The sequence below is a fragment of the Ruditapes philippinarum genome, unplaced genomic scaffold (assembly GCF_026571515.1).
Source record: "Ruditapes philippinarum isolate M1 unplaced genomic scaffold, ASM2657151v2 ctg12448_1_1_1_1, whole genome shotgun sequence".
NCBI classification, from domain to species: domain Eukaryota; kingdom Metazoa; phylum Mollusca; class Bivalvia; order Venerida; family Veneridae; genus Ruditapes; species Ruditapes philippinarum.
In genome coordinates this window covers 11,219-26,881 of record NW_026865185.1, presented here as the reverse complement: position 1 = coordinate 26,881, position 15,663 = coordinate 11,219, and the positions used below count along the sequence as shown (strand labels likewise).

The 15,663-nt window shown below is 32.1% G+C and overlaps 1 protein-coding gene across 2 annotated transcripts; it reads right to left on the bottom strand.

Moving 5' to 3' along the window:
• Window positions 1-6: 6 nt before the first annotated feature.
• LOC132728136 (protocadherin beta-8-like) lies at window positions 7-14,628 on the bottom strand. 2 transcript variants are annotated; one of them, XM_060713761.1, is made up of 5 exons: window positions 14,459-14,628; window positions 7,848-8,118; window positions 5,414-5,541; window positions 1,738-1,806; window positions 7-450 (listed from the first exon to the last, which is right to left on the bottom strand). In XM_060713761.1, the coding sequence occupies exons 1-5, from the start codon at window positions 14,514-14,516 to the stop codon at window positions 203-205; spliced, it is 774 nt and encodes a 257-aa protein (XP_060569744.1). In that variant the 5' UTR covers window positions 14,517-14,628; the 3' UTR covers window positions 7-202. The 2 variants fall into 2 exon arrangements, with proteins under 2 accessions (XP_060569744.1, XP_060569745.1); XM_060713762.1 differs by having other exon boundaries at window positions 7,848-8,106; window positions 14,459-14,625.
• Window positions 14,629-15,663: the final 1,035 nt, after the last annotated feature.

The following is a 15,663-nucleotide window of genomic DNA, read 5'->3' as shown; positions in this document are numbered from 1 at the left end:
CAAATTATTTATATACTTACATTTCACCCATTGCCAAGAAAACAAAATCAGCAAAAGATAGTTACTGTATATGTTCTTTTTTGACAACTGTAACAAGATAAATAAAATAAAAAGTTTTTCAGGAATAAAAATCATTTCTGAGGCATAATTTGCCTATTATGTAGCCGTCGGCGGTTGATTAATCGAATAAAGCTTTAGAAAATTAGTTTAAAGATGCTATGAGTGCCAGGAAAAGTGTAATAAATGTCATTGTCAAAGCTGCTGCTTCACTGTTGCATGACGTCTCGACGTTGACTGTGTATGTAGCTGAGCCAGTTCTTACTGTACCGACAGAATCCACAGCATGTATGACAAGATAATAGGTGTCTGTTGTATTTTTATCAAGGGTTTTCCCTGAAGCGACCTTTAGCTCTGCTGCCGAAATTGTGAGGTCGGTGTTATTGTTTCCAGCTAAAATATATTTTTTCAGTAAAGTATATAAAATCTATCAAATTTCTGTTTACAAGGAAATAAATGTCAGCTTAAGTAAAACTTACTGCTGATAACAATTCAATTTATAATTCATATTTGCTTCTAAACATTAGAATTAAAAATTTCAGATGTATTCAAGTTTTCCAAATGAAACGTCTAAAAATAAATGAAAACAAAGCAATTATACATAAACACTGCGAAATTATCTCAATGGTAATCTGTAGAACGTTATAATGGTAAATCAATTCGTTAACCTACTATTCTTATTAAAAGAGGTTTCAGCAGCTTTAGGAGATTACAAAATTTATTGCAGTAGTTTTGATATTCAGATTGAATAACACTTTAGGTTAATTCTGGTAAGCTAACTGCCACCATAACAGAATTCTTTACCTAAGCTGTACATGAAAATTTTGTAACATAGTGAATAAAAAGTATTAACGATCACCACAAAATTTTTAATTACTGTTTTGGGGAATGTTCAAGAGCCTGTATGTTCTAATTGACGTTGTATACCACACTTAAGTGAAATTATATATATGTATATAATTATGCTTATAAAACAATTTTCAAACATCGAAAAATATGTAAAATGTGTACTGCAAATATTTGCACATATTATATGTAATCATTGAAATACATGCATTCATTTCTTATTAAAAAAATTGACTTTATAGAAAATATTTTATTACCTTCCTTTATTTACATGAAATGTTAAATTCGGTAATATTTTTATAAATAATGCTTTTTGAATTTTAAAATAATGATAAATCCTAATTTGAGCATCATAGCTATGATATAAAACCATAAAAATTATGTTACAGTATCTTTAAGATATGATAAAATCTGTCAACTTTTGTGACCAATATGTCCTCTTTCGTTTGATTTTTGATGTTTTGATATTGTTTTGCAAGGATAATCACTTGTGATTGTTGTCACAGATGACTTTTCTTTTTATTTAAATTCATTATGTTCTCAAAAAAAGACTTGTGGGCCATCCCTTGCCAGGAAGCTAGGAATGCTGACTTAAAAACTCGTGCCCATAACAACTGCTGGTTCGAATCCCAACATGAACATTGGATTCTTCACGCTAGGATGTTATTCAGCTGGCATATGAAAGATCGGATGATCTACTCATGTACTTGCTCATGCCTGAAACAAAATATTTAGCGTAATCTGAGGTCATTTTACACCAGTAAGTCTACAAAGTCGCCAGTGTCGATATGGCATTAAACCAAACAAAAAAATAGACACAGTTAAATTTCTTACAATGAATCGAGTAGGTTATGGTATCAGCTGTGTCTGCATCAGTGGCAGAGAAAGTTGTGACTCTTGTACCTGAAATGTTAAACATAAAAGAAAGGTACAATTAAATATTAAACAATAAAACACAAAGACATGTTGAATTGATGCGGATGGTGTAAATAATTGCAAAAGCTTGCAAAGAAAAGACACACAAATAAATGAATATGTTTTACATAATAGGTAAATTCCTAATATATTTCTTTGACTACCTGAAATGTTAGAATATGTTTGGATCGTTTTGTCTTTTCTTAAAGATACTAACATCTGCTTAATTTTACGATGTAATTTTCAAATTTCAATATAATAGATTCTTTCCACATGAAATTGAAATATCAAAACTTAAATTATACTTCTTTTACTTCAAGAGAATTTATATAAGAATGGAGTACATAAAAAGACATAATATAAGATACATTTATAAAACTTCGAAATCAGTTAGACATTCTGTTCAGTTGTAATTCTAGATTAAAAATATCTGTCATATGTCAGCAAGCCTCATAGGCGGGTCACCTAACCGTCAGATTTTTTTCATATTCCATCAGACTTTGAATTCTTTACATTTAAAAAACAATTTTCAATAAAATTTATGTCATTACATCGGTAACTATTTTCTTAAAACAGCAAATAATATAATAACTTCATTCATATTGTGGATCAGCGAATTATCGTCATCCTAAGCATGCCATTGTATAGCACGCGACTCATCTGTCATTGATGCTAGATGAAATTTCCTGAATGGGTAAAACTAACGGAAAAACCAGTTTGATATGCAAGAAAAAGCTATGGAAGTGACAATTAAAGAGATAACATTTAACAGATGGTAAAATGAAAAAGGGGATAATTCAAGTAAACGGTAAATACTGAGCTAGTCAGGTTTATAGTATAAATCCATTATCACTGATATTTTAATTCAACAAAGAATTTGGACAAAAGGTGACAATACGAGGGTTGTCTTAAAAATCATTACAATAACTTTATTTTTATACACGACAACAAATCATTTATTAAATTCTCTTTTCTAGTTACCTATTTTTTCAATATTAACGACATTGGTTTGAGTTCCCGGCGCATATGAAATCATTTGTATTTTATTATGAAAGAGTTTAAATAAATTACGTATATTTCAAATATCAGATGATGTGTCTGTACAGCATCACGATGACTTCCTCTGCTTTTATGCTGACATCATCGTAGAAAATTTCAGTTATATAACGAACGAGATACGGAAAGATAAAAATATCCCTATAAAATAGGAAAGTTTAAATGGCGGCGTCCGAATATTTTCGGCGCAGCAAACAGTTATCAGGTGCTTTGTGAGTATTTCGGAATGACAGAGGTAATCCAACTAATCCACAGGATAGAGCAGTTAAACCACATATCCTGTGCATTTGTTTACAAAAGATATGAACGAAACCGGAGTTCTGTACTCCAGAAAGCGAAAATGTGAAAAAGGCGAATAGGAAGACCGATCTTCGTCGCCTATTTCCCACAGCTAAAGCAGGTGCAACGAGACCGGAAGCTCGCTTATTGCAAGAAATTAGTGTATGCCGTCCAATGATTCAACAAGGACTAACAAGTATTAGCATTTCCAAAAATGCTTGGAATCGCCGTTTAGTCATGAATATAGAAATAATATTTCATTTCTTTCCAAATTCCTTTATTGAGTGTGGTCAACACATAAAGGCATCAAAAATAATTGATTTACTCTACTATTCCGTTCTATATTCTGCTGTGTCAGAATGTAGGATATATTGCCCATTGGAAAAAAAACACGATAACTAAGTACAATTAGCTACTGAATCAGTGCACCAATCGTCATAAAGAATTAGCTTCTTGCGTAATTAACAACAGTTACTTTCTACACATTAAAAATGATATCTGTGAATATTCTATAAATGGAATTATGTTCTATACTCCGTCGACTGCTTTTTGATTTTTTCTGAAACGGGCTATATCTGACCTGCTATGTTATAGGAATGATGCGGCACGGGCTACCTCTCTTTATTTGAATTTTCATATTACAGGTACCCTCTCATTTTTTAACACATAGGTACCCTCAAAGCAGGACATATGCTGTTATGTGTTAATCGCTAAGTATGTACTATTTACATAAAAGTAAATACATACTTAACGATTAACGCAAATAAAAGCATATGTCGTGCTTTGAGGGTAGCTATGTGATAAAAAAATGAAAGGGTACCTGTGATATAAAAATTCAAATGCAGAGAGGTAGCCTGTGCCGCTGCAAAATCGAAAGTAGGGTGTTTTTATGAATTTTACATTTATTTTTGAAAATATACTGCCATATGTCCGAAGATGATATGTATATGAACATATTAAATATGCATATATAATCAAGTCATAGGTTCATTTAAGCCCGAAAAATATGTCGATGTGATGGGCGAGGCAAGACATGTCGTTTTTTTTTAGCATTGTGAAGTTGAAGTACATGAAAATCGGGCACATGACAAATCAGCACATAAATAAAACATTCTAGTGTTCCGTGATATACATCTTTTCTACGTGTCATACCTCCTTTTCTTATTACAATGAAATTTTACTGGATTGTTATCCATCGCTGGTTTGTTTTTTAGCAGCGAATGCATGTGCATGTTCAAAGAGTGTACCGTTTGAGCAGATTTCGCAAAGAGGGTACCGATATGGATATGCACCGTGAGGCAGGCGGTGTACGGGTAGAACTGTTCAAATATTGTTCATTGTATATATTGCCGTCCAGGAACGGCGAAAACAACCACATATCAGTCCGTACATTGACGATTTATAAGTAAAACTGCACCGTTTAGGCGTTGAATACTATAAAGAGTATTTGAGATAGGCGCTTTATATAGATTTAACACTGTCATTGACGTTTGACCTGCGCCGCGATTCAAATAGTTGCCAAGGTATTTATGGCATATTTTTGTTGATGATATTTTTCTATGTATATTTGTGAAAATGATTTCCTATTATGGGTTTTTATGACATCAAAATATCAAATTCGTAACTATTTTATGTAGCTTTTAAACAATATTGTCACAAAATATTGGGACAACCCTCGTATATAATGTATATCTACTACGATACTTACGTAGTAGCCTATATAAATTGGAGAAGATAATTATAATTATGTCAACATGTTAACGCCGGAAAATCATTTGTCATCAATGGGTAAACCCTTATCATATAAAAGTTTAAATTGATTCAGTGGTCATCATAAATATTGTATAATTAATCAGTCATATTCTTTAGTGTCGCAAATACTAACCAAACCAAAGCAGTTTTTTCGTTTTTCTCTATGTTTGGTACCACTCAAAGCTTCAATCCAGAATTAAGCCTCAAATGTGACTGATTAATGATAAAACAACATTTTGAAGTGTATTTTGATTTCTTTCTACAATATAAAGTTTCTGAGGAGGGATTTTAAGATATTAGTAAGACGGTATTTTTTCTGTAATTTTCTGGAGGCCTGCTGCTTTAACCAACAGAGTGTAACCTCAATATTTTTTCTTGACATCAGACCAAATGCTCAGTACATCAGGTGCATCAGCTTCACACTTGTACTATTCTTATTTTTATTTTCTGGAAAAAAAGACGGTATTTAGCTAAATACATTTTTTATGCTTGTAAAGGACGGAATTACCTGCAACTAAACCATCTGTCACGCAAACAGTATAGGACGTTGCGCCAAACGTTGGGGTTGCTTCATTAATATCAGTTACTGTGATTACCACCGTTGCAGTGCCGTCAGCACCACCATCGTCAGTCGCTCTGAAATAATTGATGGTTGAAATAAATAAAATAGATAAAAAAAGAATCCCTAAAGAAAGCCCAACACGGCAAAATTGAAAATGTTGCAGGATCGGTTTGATTGAGCCTGTTCATGGACAATACTCGAAAGTGCAAGTTACCGTCCCACGCCCCCTAGCACCGGCTTAAGCAGAATTCAACATTTAAACATGAAATGGTAAAATTTTGAATTTAGAAACATCCGCAGATGTGCATACGGCGGTTATCATGGAACCTTCAATGTGACACTTCCGTGCCTTTCCATGAAAAGCGGCGTATGGTCCCCAAGTAATAAAAAGCGTGTGCCCTAAATGAGAAAACAATGGGCGGAACTAAATATAATGGAATTTTGAATTTGTACCAGTACTCGGGCATATCTTAGAACATCTTGATACACGTTTGTTTGCTAAACAATTTGTTTTTTTTTTTGAGTTTATATATACTGTCAATGGCAGTCTTAAACAAAACATCATTCTTCTTAAAAATCACTCAAAAAGCACTAAATGATAACTGTGATAAAGTTTTAGGTACTTAACGTATAAGCAGTGCACAAAAGGGTCTAATGATAAGAAAGGGGGCATAATCCGGGACAACCTTCAGTCGTATATGACCACCAGGAAGTTATCGTACTGAAATCAGGCAAAATTACGTAAGCTGGCTAAACGCGTCGGACGCGGAGAGTGTAAATCAAGCATCATGATCAATTGCAGTAGATAAATAGATTAGAACAATCTTTGTAGTATGAGGGATGTAATGGTATTGATTGAATGTTCAAAGTGAGCAGATAAAAAATGGAAGGAAACCTGGCCGTATTTAATAGTTCCAATAATACTTTAAACTCGAGTTAGAGGACACTTGATAAATGTAATAATATCTGTGGATAAAGATATATTTGTATGATATCACGTACATATACGCAATGAGATCTTTATACTTGCAAAGTGTATTGTTCATATCTCTTATACTTTCAGAGCTATGTCATGGACAATGTTCAAAGTGTAAAAAAATAACAAAGGGCAATAACTCCAAAATAAAGGAAGGCACAGTTATGCTTCTTTTGAGATCTACCTGCATACCAATTCTATTGTTGATATCTCTTATTGTTTCAGAGCTATGTAAAGTGTAAAAATGAACATAGGGCAATAACCCCAATGGCAGAGTAATGGTTCTCTTGCACTGCATTTCTACCTACGCGATCTATTTACCTTCAAAGTTTCATGTTGATATCTTTTTTAGTTTCAGAGTTATGTCCAGGAAAACTTCAACGTGTAAAAATGAACAAAGGGCAATAACTCCAACATATTAGAAGGCAGAGTTATGCACTGAACATTTACCTATTGAGATCTAGCTACCTAAAAAGTTATATGTTGATACCTCTTGTTGATTCAGAGTTTTCTCCTGGAAAAGAAAGCGGAAGGACGGGTGGACTAAAGGAAATCAGGACGGACGGACATCCGGACGGACGGACAAAGCGACGACTATATGCTCACGGGTCGGGGAGCATAAAAATGGTTTCATATGATAGTCTATTGATTGGTTACATGATGGAAAAAAAACGTTGGAAAATATTCTTATACATATTTTTTATTTGTTTCCTACTATGATTAAGCAAGACAAGTTCATTAGATTTATATTTTTATGCCCCCGCCATATAATGAGGCATATAGTGTTACCCTGTTCCGTCATTCCGTCCTTCCGTCATTCTGTCATTCCGTCATCATAACTTTCCGTTCATTATCTTAATAACGGTTAAACACATTCAACTCAATTTTGGCATATAGATATGTCATGAGAAAATACAGGTCAAGTTCGAATTTGGTCATGGTTCGATGATTTTTGGCGGAGTTATGTCCCTTTTACTATGAAATTAACATGAAATTTTCAGTTTCCGTTCATTATCTCTCTAACGGTATTACACATGCAACTCAAACTTGACATATGGATACATCAAAGGAATGCACAGGTCAAGATCAAATTTGGTCATAGTTCAATGAAATTTGGCTGCATGCAGGGGCATCCGGGGCGTGACGACACATTTCTAGTTTTCTCATTTATTTACTCCTCTAACACACACATAATAACATGAGATAAATATAAAATTACGTAACAAAACAGACTATCAATATAATGGGAGGGTAAAAAACAACATTGCGTTTCGATCTGTTATCAAAATATTCATGTATTTAGATAATCTACAAATAAAATTGTAATTAAACATGTAATCTGCAGCTGTTTGAAGCTTATCTTTTTGCTTCTTTAATAATTATGAAAAACCTATAGTAACTTACTTCACTGCAATAGTATGATTGATTTGACTTTCAAAATCTAGTGCAGAGGTTAACGTCAACACTCCAGTGGTTGAGTTGAGAACGAAAGGCGTGCCCGTTGTTACCAATTCGTAACTAGCAACTGTACCATTGTTACTTGTAGCATTAAATGTTGCTACTGTATCTTCGAGGGCTTTATCCTCAGCTATGGTGATGTCGTCCGCATTACCAGAAGCACTAGATATGATACTTGGGGCAGCCCAGCCAGTGATTGCTGCATCTGTTATATATACTAACATTTAATCAATTTGGCAATATAATTGCCTGAATGAAAATATCGCACTAAGATTTTTATTCAAATATGAAAACGCATATACAGAGTAAGGAGAAAATGCTTAAATTTCTGTCTAAACATGTTTTTGTGTTACAATTATTGTTTTTTATAGATATAATTCTAGACACGTTAATCGAGTCCAATGACCTAGCTGATATGTACAACGCGCTGTTTCAAGTACAATTCAAGTTTTAGATTTTTTAACAAATTATTTCATCATGCCGCATTATAAATCATTTGTTTAACCTTATCACTAAGGCTAGTAAAGCCAGTGTTATTCTTGTCTTCCAATATTATTCCAGGGTCTTTCAAAAATTTGAAAGACCCTGGTTATACATATATAACTTGAGGATAAAGTGAATAATATTATAAAGGATCAATTGAAAATTAGTGACATTAAAGTGACTTCAGTACAGCGTATCCTTAACCATAATTCCGAATCTCAAACGCCTGGAGTTGTGGTAGCAAAATTTAACAGTGAAAGTGAGCGGAACAAAATATTACAAGTGAAGGGAAAACTCCAGAAAACCGTATATAAAGACCTGTTTATCCATGCAGATCAGTCGAAGGATGAACGCCGTGAATCCAGTAATTTACGCGCAATGGTGAATGCGGTGAATAGGGGAAGTCGTCTTAATATCAAGGTCAAGGATATAGAGGGCAAGGACGAGGGGGAAGAAGATAGGTGACTTCCGGTTTCTGGAATGTAAATGGGTGGAGTACCGTTAAAAACAGTGACAATTTTATTTTAAGACGTGAATGTGTTCAGTTTTTAAATGTTGACATTTTAGGTATTGCTGAGACTCATTTGTATAATAATGATATAGTACCAGGGTTTGTTTGGTTTGGTAATAATCGTAAATCATTACATATAAATGCAAGGTCGGGCTCAGGGGCATTGGATTTTTAATTAAAAAGGAAATGTTGGATTTTTATGTTATAGAAATTATTGATAGCAATTTTGAGGGCATATTATGTTTAAAATTTTCAAATAAAATTTCAGGGTTAAAATTTTATACATGTGTATGCTATCTGCCACCTTATAACTCTTCTAGACAAATTGATGTTAATAATTTTTATGATTACCCTATTATCTAGTATATATGTATATCAAAATGATTGTCCATTATATATCTGTGGAGATTTTAATAGTCGTATTGGTGACAATTGTGATTTTTTTTATTGGGGTTGACGATTTGCCAGACAGAAATATTGAATGGTCGAAATTATATTGAGAATGATTTTACATCAATGTCTGCTAAAAGATGTGCTGTTGTTGATTATTGTATAGTCGCACATGATAGTTTGAACCGTTTTAAAAGTTTCACAGTTATTAGAAGTACTGAAATGATTTCTAACATTCAGGTAAATACTGACCTTATACCTGTATCCATACCAGACCACTCTATATTAACATGTGTGGTTGAATTTGATAATTATAGTGAAAATGTATACACTCCGTATTCAGAACCTGTATGTGAAGCTGTTAGTTTTGATAACTTTGATTTAAAAAGTGTACCAGGTACTTTTTTGAACACTCATGATGTAGTTTCTTAACTTCATGATACAGTTTTAAACTTGTACAAAGTTTACAGAATCAGAGTCATATTGACGATGCTTATTCAAGCCTTTTTAATATTTTAAAGAATGAGATGTATGACATATTATCTTATAAATGTATTAAAATTGATGTTGGTATCTCTAACAAGAAAAGAAGAGTTAGTTAACCCTGGTGGAACAGCAACCTATCTCGCATATGGAACAAACTATGTGAAGCTGAAAGAAAATGGTTGAAAGGTTCTATTGGACCAGTTAAAAATCATTTAAAGGGTGTTTTCATATCTGCTAGAGAAAATTTTGACCGAGAAGTTTAAAAGTGTAAGATAGCATATTGAGTTTCTTTACAGAATGAATTACTTCTTGATTGTGAACATAATCAAAAGAAGTTTTAGAAAAAAAAACATAGGCAAGACAGGTGTTGGGCAATCAAAGGAAAAGGGTATACCATTAGAAGTAATTTGTGAAGATGGTTCTATTAAAAATAATATTAGTACAGTTTTAGATAAATGGAAAAATGATTTTAGCAGTTTGTTTGTTAGTAGACAATGCAGTGCTGAAACTACCGTACTTCAATAATGATTGTCAAAATAATCGCTCTTGTGATAGTTTGAATGAAAATATATCTATAATGGAAATAGAGAAGGCTGTTACCAAAGCAAAGTCTGGTAAATCATGTGGTATAGACTCAATACCAGTAGGCATTTTGAAAAACCAATGTTCAGTGTCGTTTTTACATATTTTATATAATGTTTGTTTCAATACTGGTACTATTCCTACAGAATGGGACAAAGTTATTATCAGCCCTATTCCAAAATCTAGTACAATTGATATTCGAGATCCACTGTCCTATAGAGGAATCGCTTTGTCTTGTGCTATGTATAAAACATACTGTTCAATCCCAAATGAAAGGTCGTCAAAATGGACCGAATCAAATCATATTTTAGTGGATGAAAAGAATGGGTTCAGAAAGGGTAGAAATACAATTGATCATATATATTTCATTAACTAATATTATTGATACTAGAAAAAAGGCCAAAAAATCTACTTTTGTGCATTTACTGATTTAAAAAAGCGTATCATTTTATAAATAGAACTATTTTATGAGACAAATTAATGAATTTTTTTAAATTGTGTTAATGGAAAAATGATGAATGCTATGAAATCTCTATATAGTCAAGTTACATCTAGTGTTAGGGTTAACGGTTTGTATACAGATTGGTTTGATGTTAAATGCGGTTTAAGACAGGGCTGCTCCTTATCATCTTTGTTATTTAATTTATTCGTAAATGATCTGGCAGTATCTATAAAAGCGGTAAGGGTATTTGCATTGATAATGAAAAACTATGCGTCATTTTATATGCAGACGATATTGCACTTATAGCTGAAAATGCAGAAGATTTACAGTTCATGTTAGATATGTTAAATAATTGAAAGACCTGTTTCTGTTCCCAGCACTTTATACAGTTTCAACTGTGGGGACCACAGTTTGATGCTTGATTTTAATATCATGGTGAAATGTGTTTCTCAGAGTGCTGGTAGAGCCCTTGGTCTCCTTTTAGCAAAGTCCAAGTCCTATGGTGGCATGCCATATAAGGCATTCACAAAACTGTACGATAGTACAGTATGGCCTGTTATTGCATATTCCTGTTTGGGGAACAAGATCCTATTCTTGCATAAATGCAGTGCAGAGTCGAGCAATGGGTTGGGTAAATATACCACTATTAATGTCATTTATGGTGAGTTAGGTTGGCAACCCCTTATGTGAAACAGTGGAGATCTGTGTCTCAACATTGGCATAGAGTGAAGACAATGGATAGTGAGAGAATTAATTTCAAGATTTTTAGATTTTGTGACAGTAAGAGTAATAATAGTTGCAAAAATTGGCAATTTCTGTATAAGAAACATCTATTGTCAAACAATTTATTGAATATGTCAAACGATTGTATTAACATGTCTTCCAAACATTTTTGTGATAAGATAATTAAGTGCACCATGGATACTTTCATTCATGATTGGAGAACCAGTATACAAAATGTTACGGATCCCTCTGGTAGAGGTAGAAAAAAACTTAGGACTTATACGCAGTTTAAATCTGTTTATGAAACTGAACAGTATGTTAAATGTACAACTTTGCTAGTAAATACAAGTCTGCGTTAGCTAAGTTTAGATACGGAGTTGCCCCCCTCCGTTTAGAAACCGGGAGATACGAAATTATCCCAGAAGAACAGCGTCTATGTCCGATTTGTGAACGTGCATATTTCATTGCCCATTGTATCAGAGTCTCAGAAATGATATTGTTAAAATAGCTATTGAGATAACAATTTAAGTGATCAGGATAAGTTATATTTTGTACTCTCAAATGAACATATGTTAAAATTAAGTTCTAAAATGTGCTTTTTGATTTTAAAAGCCAGAAACAACAATTTATATATATAGGTTAACAGACTAAATTTCAGGATTAGTCATATATCCTTTTTATTATAAGTATTATTAGCGTAAATAGTGTAAAGTAAAGTTATATTATTTCATTCTATGTGGGATATGGGGTATATATACAGATACTGGCAATTTAAAGCAAATAATATTGTATAAAAATAAGTGTGAGTCTTTAAAATATTTTTAATTCATAAACAAGAGTTCCTGTAATGTCTGTATCTCACCTCCTGCCTGGAGTGAACAGTTCATATAATTTTAAATACATAGAAATTTTAATGTAGAAATATGATATATTTTAAATTACATAACTAAGTTGTTTTATCCCTATGTTATGATAATCACTACTGACAAGTTCAGCCATTGTCTAAACATGAGTGATAAATGATTTTGTAAAACCTTTTTTTTATCTTGCGTGATAGTGCTTTTATTACAAAATTTAGTATTTTACAGTGTAATTCCTTATGGCAGTTTTTAAGTCAAGGTCAGTAGAGGTTATCAAACTTTTAGAATGTAAAAAGTCTATTATAATTCTGTATTTAAATGTCTCAAATAACTTTTTAAATAATGACCATTTGCAATTATGTCATCCAATTGCAAATGAGTTATATGATGTAAATGTTGAGAACGTGAATACGTTAATAAGGGAGGTAGATCTACAGTACATATTATACAATTCTATGATACGGATTGTGGAGTTATCCCTCTTAGTATTAGCTATAACAAGTCCCTTGTAATTCTTTCGAGAATGGCTATATACAATTTCAATGTTTTAAATGTTTTATATGTATATATTTGTATAGATGAGACTATAATAAAGAATAAATATATATATCGTTTGGCCATTATTGATTTGTTTCTTATATCTGACCCCGGGGTACAAACAAACTTTTAACGTTATCGCTACACGATCGATGAACTACCGTTCATCACAGTAGAGAGATAAACCCGTTTTATCGTATCTCGGGCTTGATGGAAAAACTCCACACATTAACTCATGTATGTTTTTATGTCGGTGCAAATGTTAACAAGCGTTTACAATCCTAAGACCTAGTCAATTATACATAATTATTTCGGAACAAATATGGATTGTAAATTTCTGTTAACATTGTGTTTTGTTTAATATCATGATACCTAAGAAAGAGGGTGTTGTGTCACTTAAAATATATTTTAATTTTGATTTTTTTATATTCATGTAAAGAATTCAATGTCATTTCAAACAGATAGATTTAAACAAAAACAACAAAAACAACAACAATAACAGCAACAGCAACAACAACAATAATAATAAAAATTATAATAAGAATTATAATAATAATAATATAATTCAGGATGCATGATTATTTAATTACAACTGAAATCAGATTTTAAATGGCAGATTTAAAACTTTATTAAAGGTTATATATCGGCATCAGTTTTTCATTTTCTTTTCTTTGTGTTAACCAAATATTTTAATAAATCATTACAAATATCTCAATTTGCAAAAACCTCATACCCCCAAGTTTGAAGAAATTGACAGCTTGAGATTTTTTCAATATTTTTTTTTTTTGATTTTTTTTTTAGCTTTTTAACCAAGATTTTTTTCAAAAACAATTAGTAAAAAAAAACAACAACAATAACAACAACAAAAAAACCCCAACTATTTTAATCAAAGAAGTTTTGTTTTATTTTTTTTCTGTTTTAAAATATCAAACAGATTTTTATATCGCAAATGAATTTTTTTTTAAAGATCAAAACAAATTAGTTACAGTTCAAGTGATAGCGAATTAAAAAAAAAATGAACGACCGATCACTTACGCAGGTATAAAGTTACCTAAACATTGATGTTATTTTCGTATTATTGATAATTATATTTTTCAGTGAATTTATGAAAATATACTTTTGTTATCTTATGAAGATTATGAGAAAGTGTCATAATTATGATATATATACTTATCATTGTGTTTTATTTCGTCTAATGTATATTATAACACGTAAATACTATTACTTCCTTAACAGGCACATTATGCCTAAGAAATGATTGATTTGAGCCGCGCCTAGACAAAACCAACATAATTGGTTTGCGACCAGCATGGATCCAGACCAACCTGTGCATCCGCGCAGTCTGATCAGGATCCATGCTGTTCGCTGTCAGTTTCTCTACTTGTTATATGGTTTGTAAGCGAACAGCATGGATCCTGATCAGACTGCGCGGATGCGCAGGCTGGTCTGGATCCATGCTGGTCGCAAACCCATTATGTTGGTTTTGCCATGATGCAGCTCATTTTTTTTTTTTGCCTTATTCGTAAGAAACATATTAACTTACCACCAAAATTGAAAAGACAAGCAACCAGCACTACAGCAGTGATATCAAAACGCAACATCTTTTCCTTCCCTTCCAGTTCACCTGTTCAACGAAGTCAATAATTGCAGAATTGTTTAACACTTTGGCTCATGTTTGATTCTTCCGCCTTTTTATAAGATACTTCTGCCGTTTCCATAGTTTGGTTTCTAAAATACATAGAAACGGCAATTTGAGTGTGCGTGCAATAGTGTTAACGACCCTCACCTCTTTTTACGTAAGCAAAACGTGACAGTACATGATTGAAGAAAAAAATGTTGAAAGCCATGTCTTTTGATTGAGATACAAGTTAATCAAAGAATTTTCTGAATGACTTGTAATGTACAATGTCATGATTATAGGTCATGCCAAGGTCAATTTGATGGTATAATGTTGACGTGCTCCGTAGCCATTAACGATACAAAACTTTTAATTAGTTAATATTGAGTTTTTTTTAACGGGAATAAAGCACTTCTGCCACCAAGAAAATAAATTTGTTTTGGAAACTAAATATTTTAATTGGGATTTGCAGTATCCTTGGAACAAATGAGCTACCTGTTATATCCCTCTATATTTGGCTCAATATAATTCTATATCAGCTTTTACAACATATGATAAGAAGAAATTGAAATATGTTAAAACTTTTTTCATACAAGTAACATTCCATTTTTTTTCTTCAAATAACCCTATTATTATTGTTGATCCGAGATATAATGATTATTGCGTTTGTTGTTTTGTTTAAATGTTGTTTTTAAAGGCCCTTTATGCCCAACATTTTTTGTTTGTTAAAACTTATAATTATTGCTTCCAAAAAATGTTACTAATTGGCGAATTACTATTACCATCTTTCCTTCTGTTGCATTTTGGCAATAAGTATAGTTATAGCAATTTAGTATTTCTTTTGAAAGTCAAAGTACTACTTTATATTAATATTCAACTTTATATTTGACTACATTATATTATACTACTTTATAATTATACAACTGCATTTAGCTACGTATTGAAATATGTTTAAATTAGTAGTTGTTGGTTTATTATTTTTTTTTTGTAATTTCGTAAGTACCTCATCTAATTTATTTGATTGGGGAAAAAACAACAGCAAAAAAACACACACACACCACACACACACACAAAACAACAACAACAACAACAACAACAACAACAAAAGACAAAAAAAAAAAAAAAAAAAA

Excerpts from the sequence above, each read along its gene's own strand:
- LOC132728136 (XM_060713761.1), bottom strand. The coding sequence starts at position 14,516 with ATGTTGCGTTTTGATATCACTGCTGTAGTGCTGGTTGCTTGTCTTTTC. Across the intron at positions 1,807-5,413 it reads GACAGATGGTTTAGTTGCAG|GTACAAGAGTCACAACTTTC; the intron begins GTAATTCCGTCC and ends TTAACATTTCAG. Across the intron at positions 451-1,737 it reads CATAACCTACTCGATTCATT|CTGGAAACAATAACACCGAC; the intron begins GTAAGAAATTTA and ends AATATATTTTAG.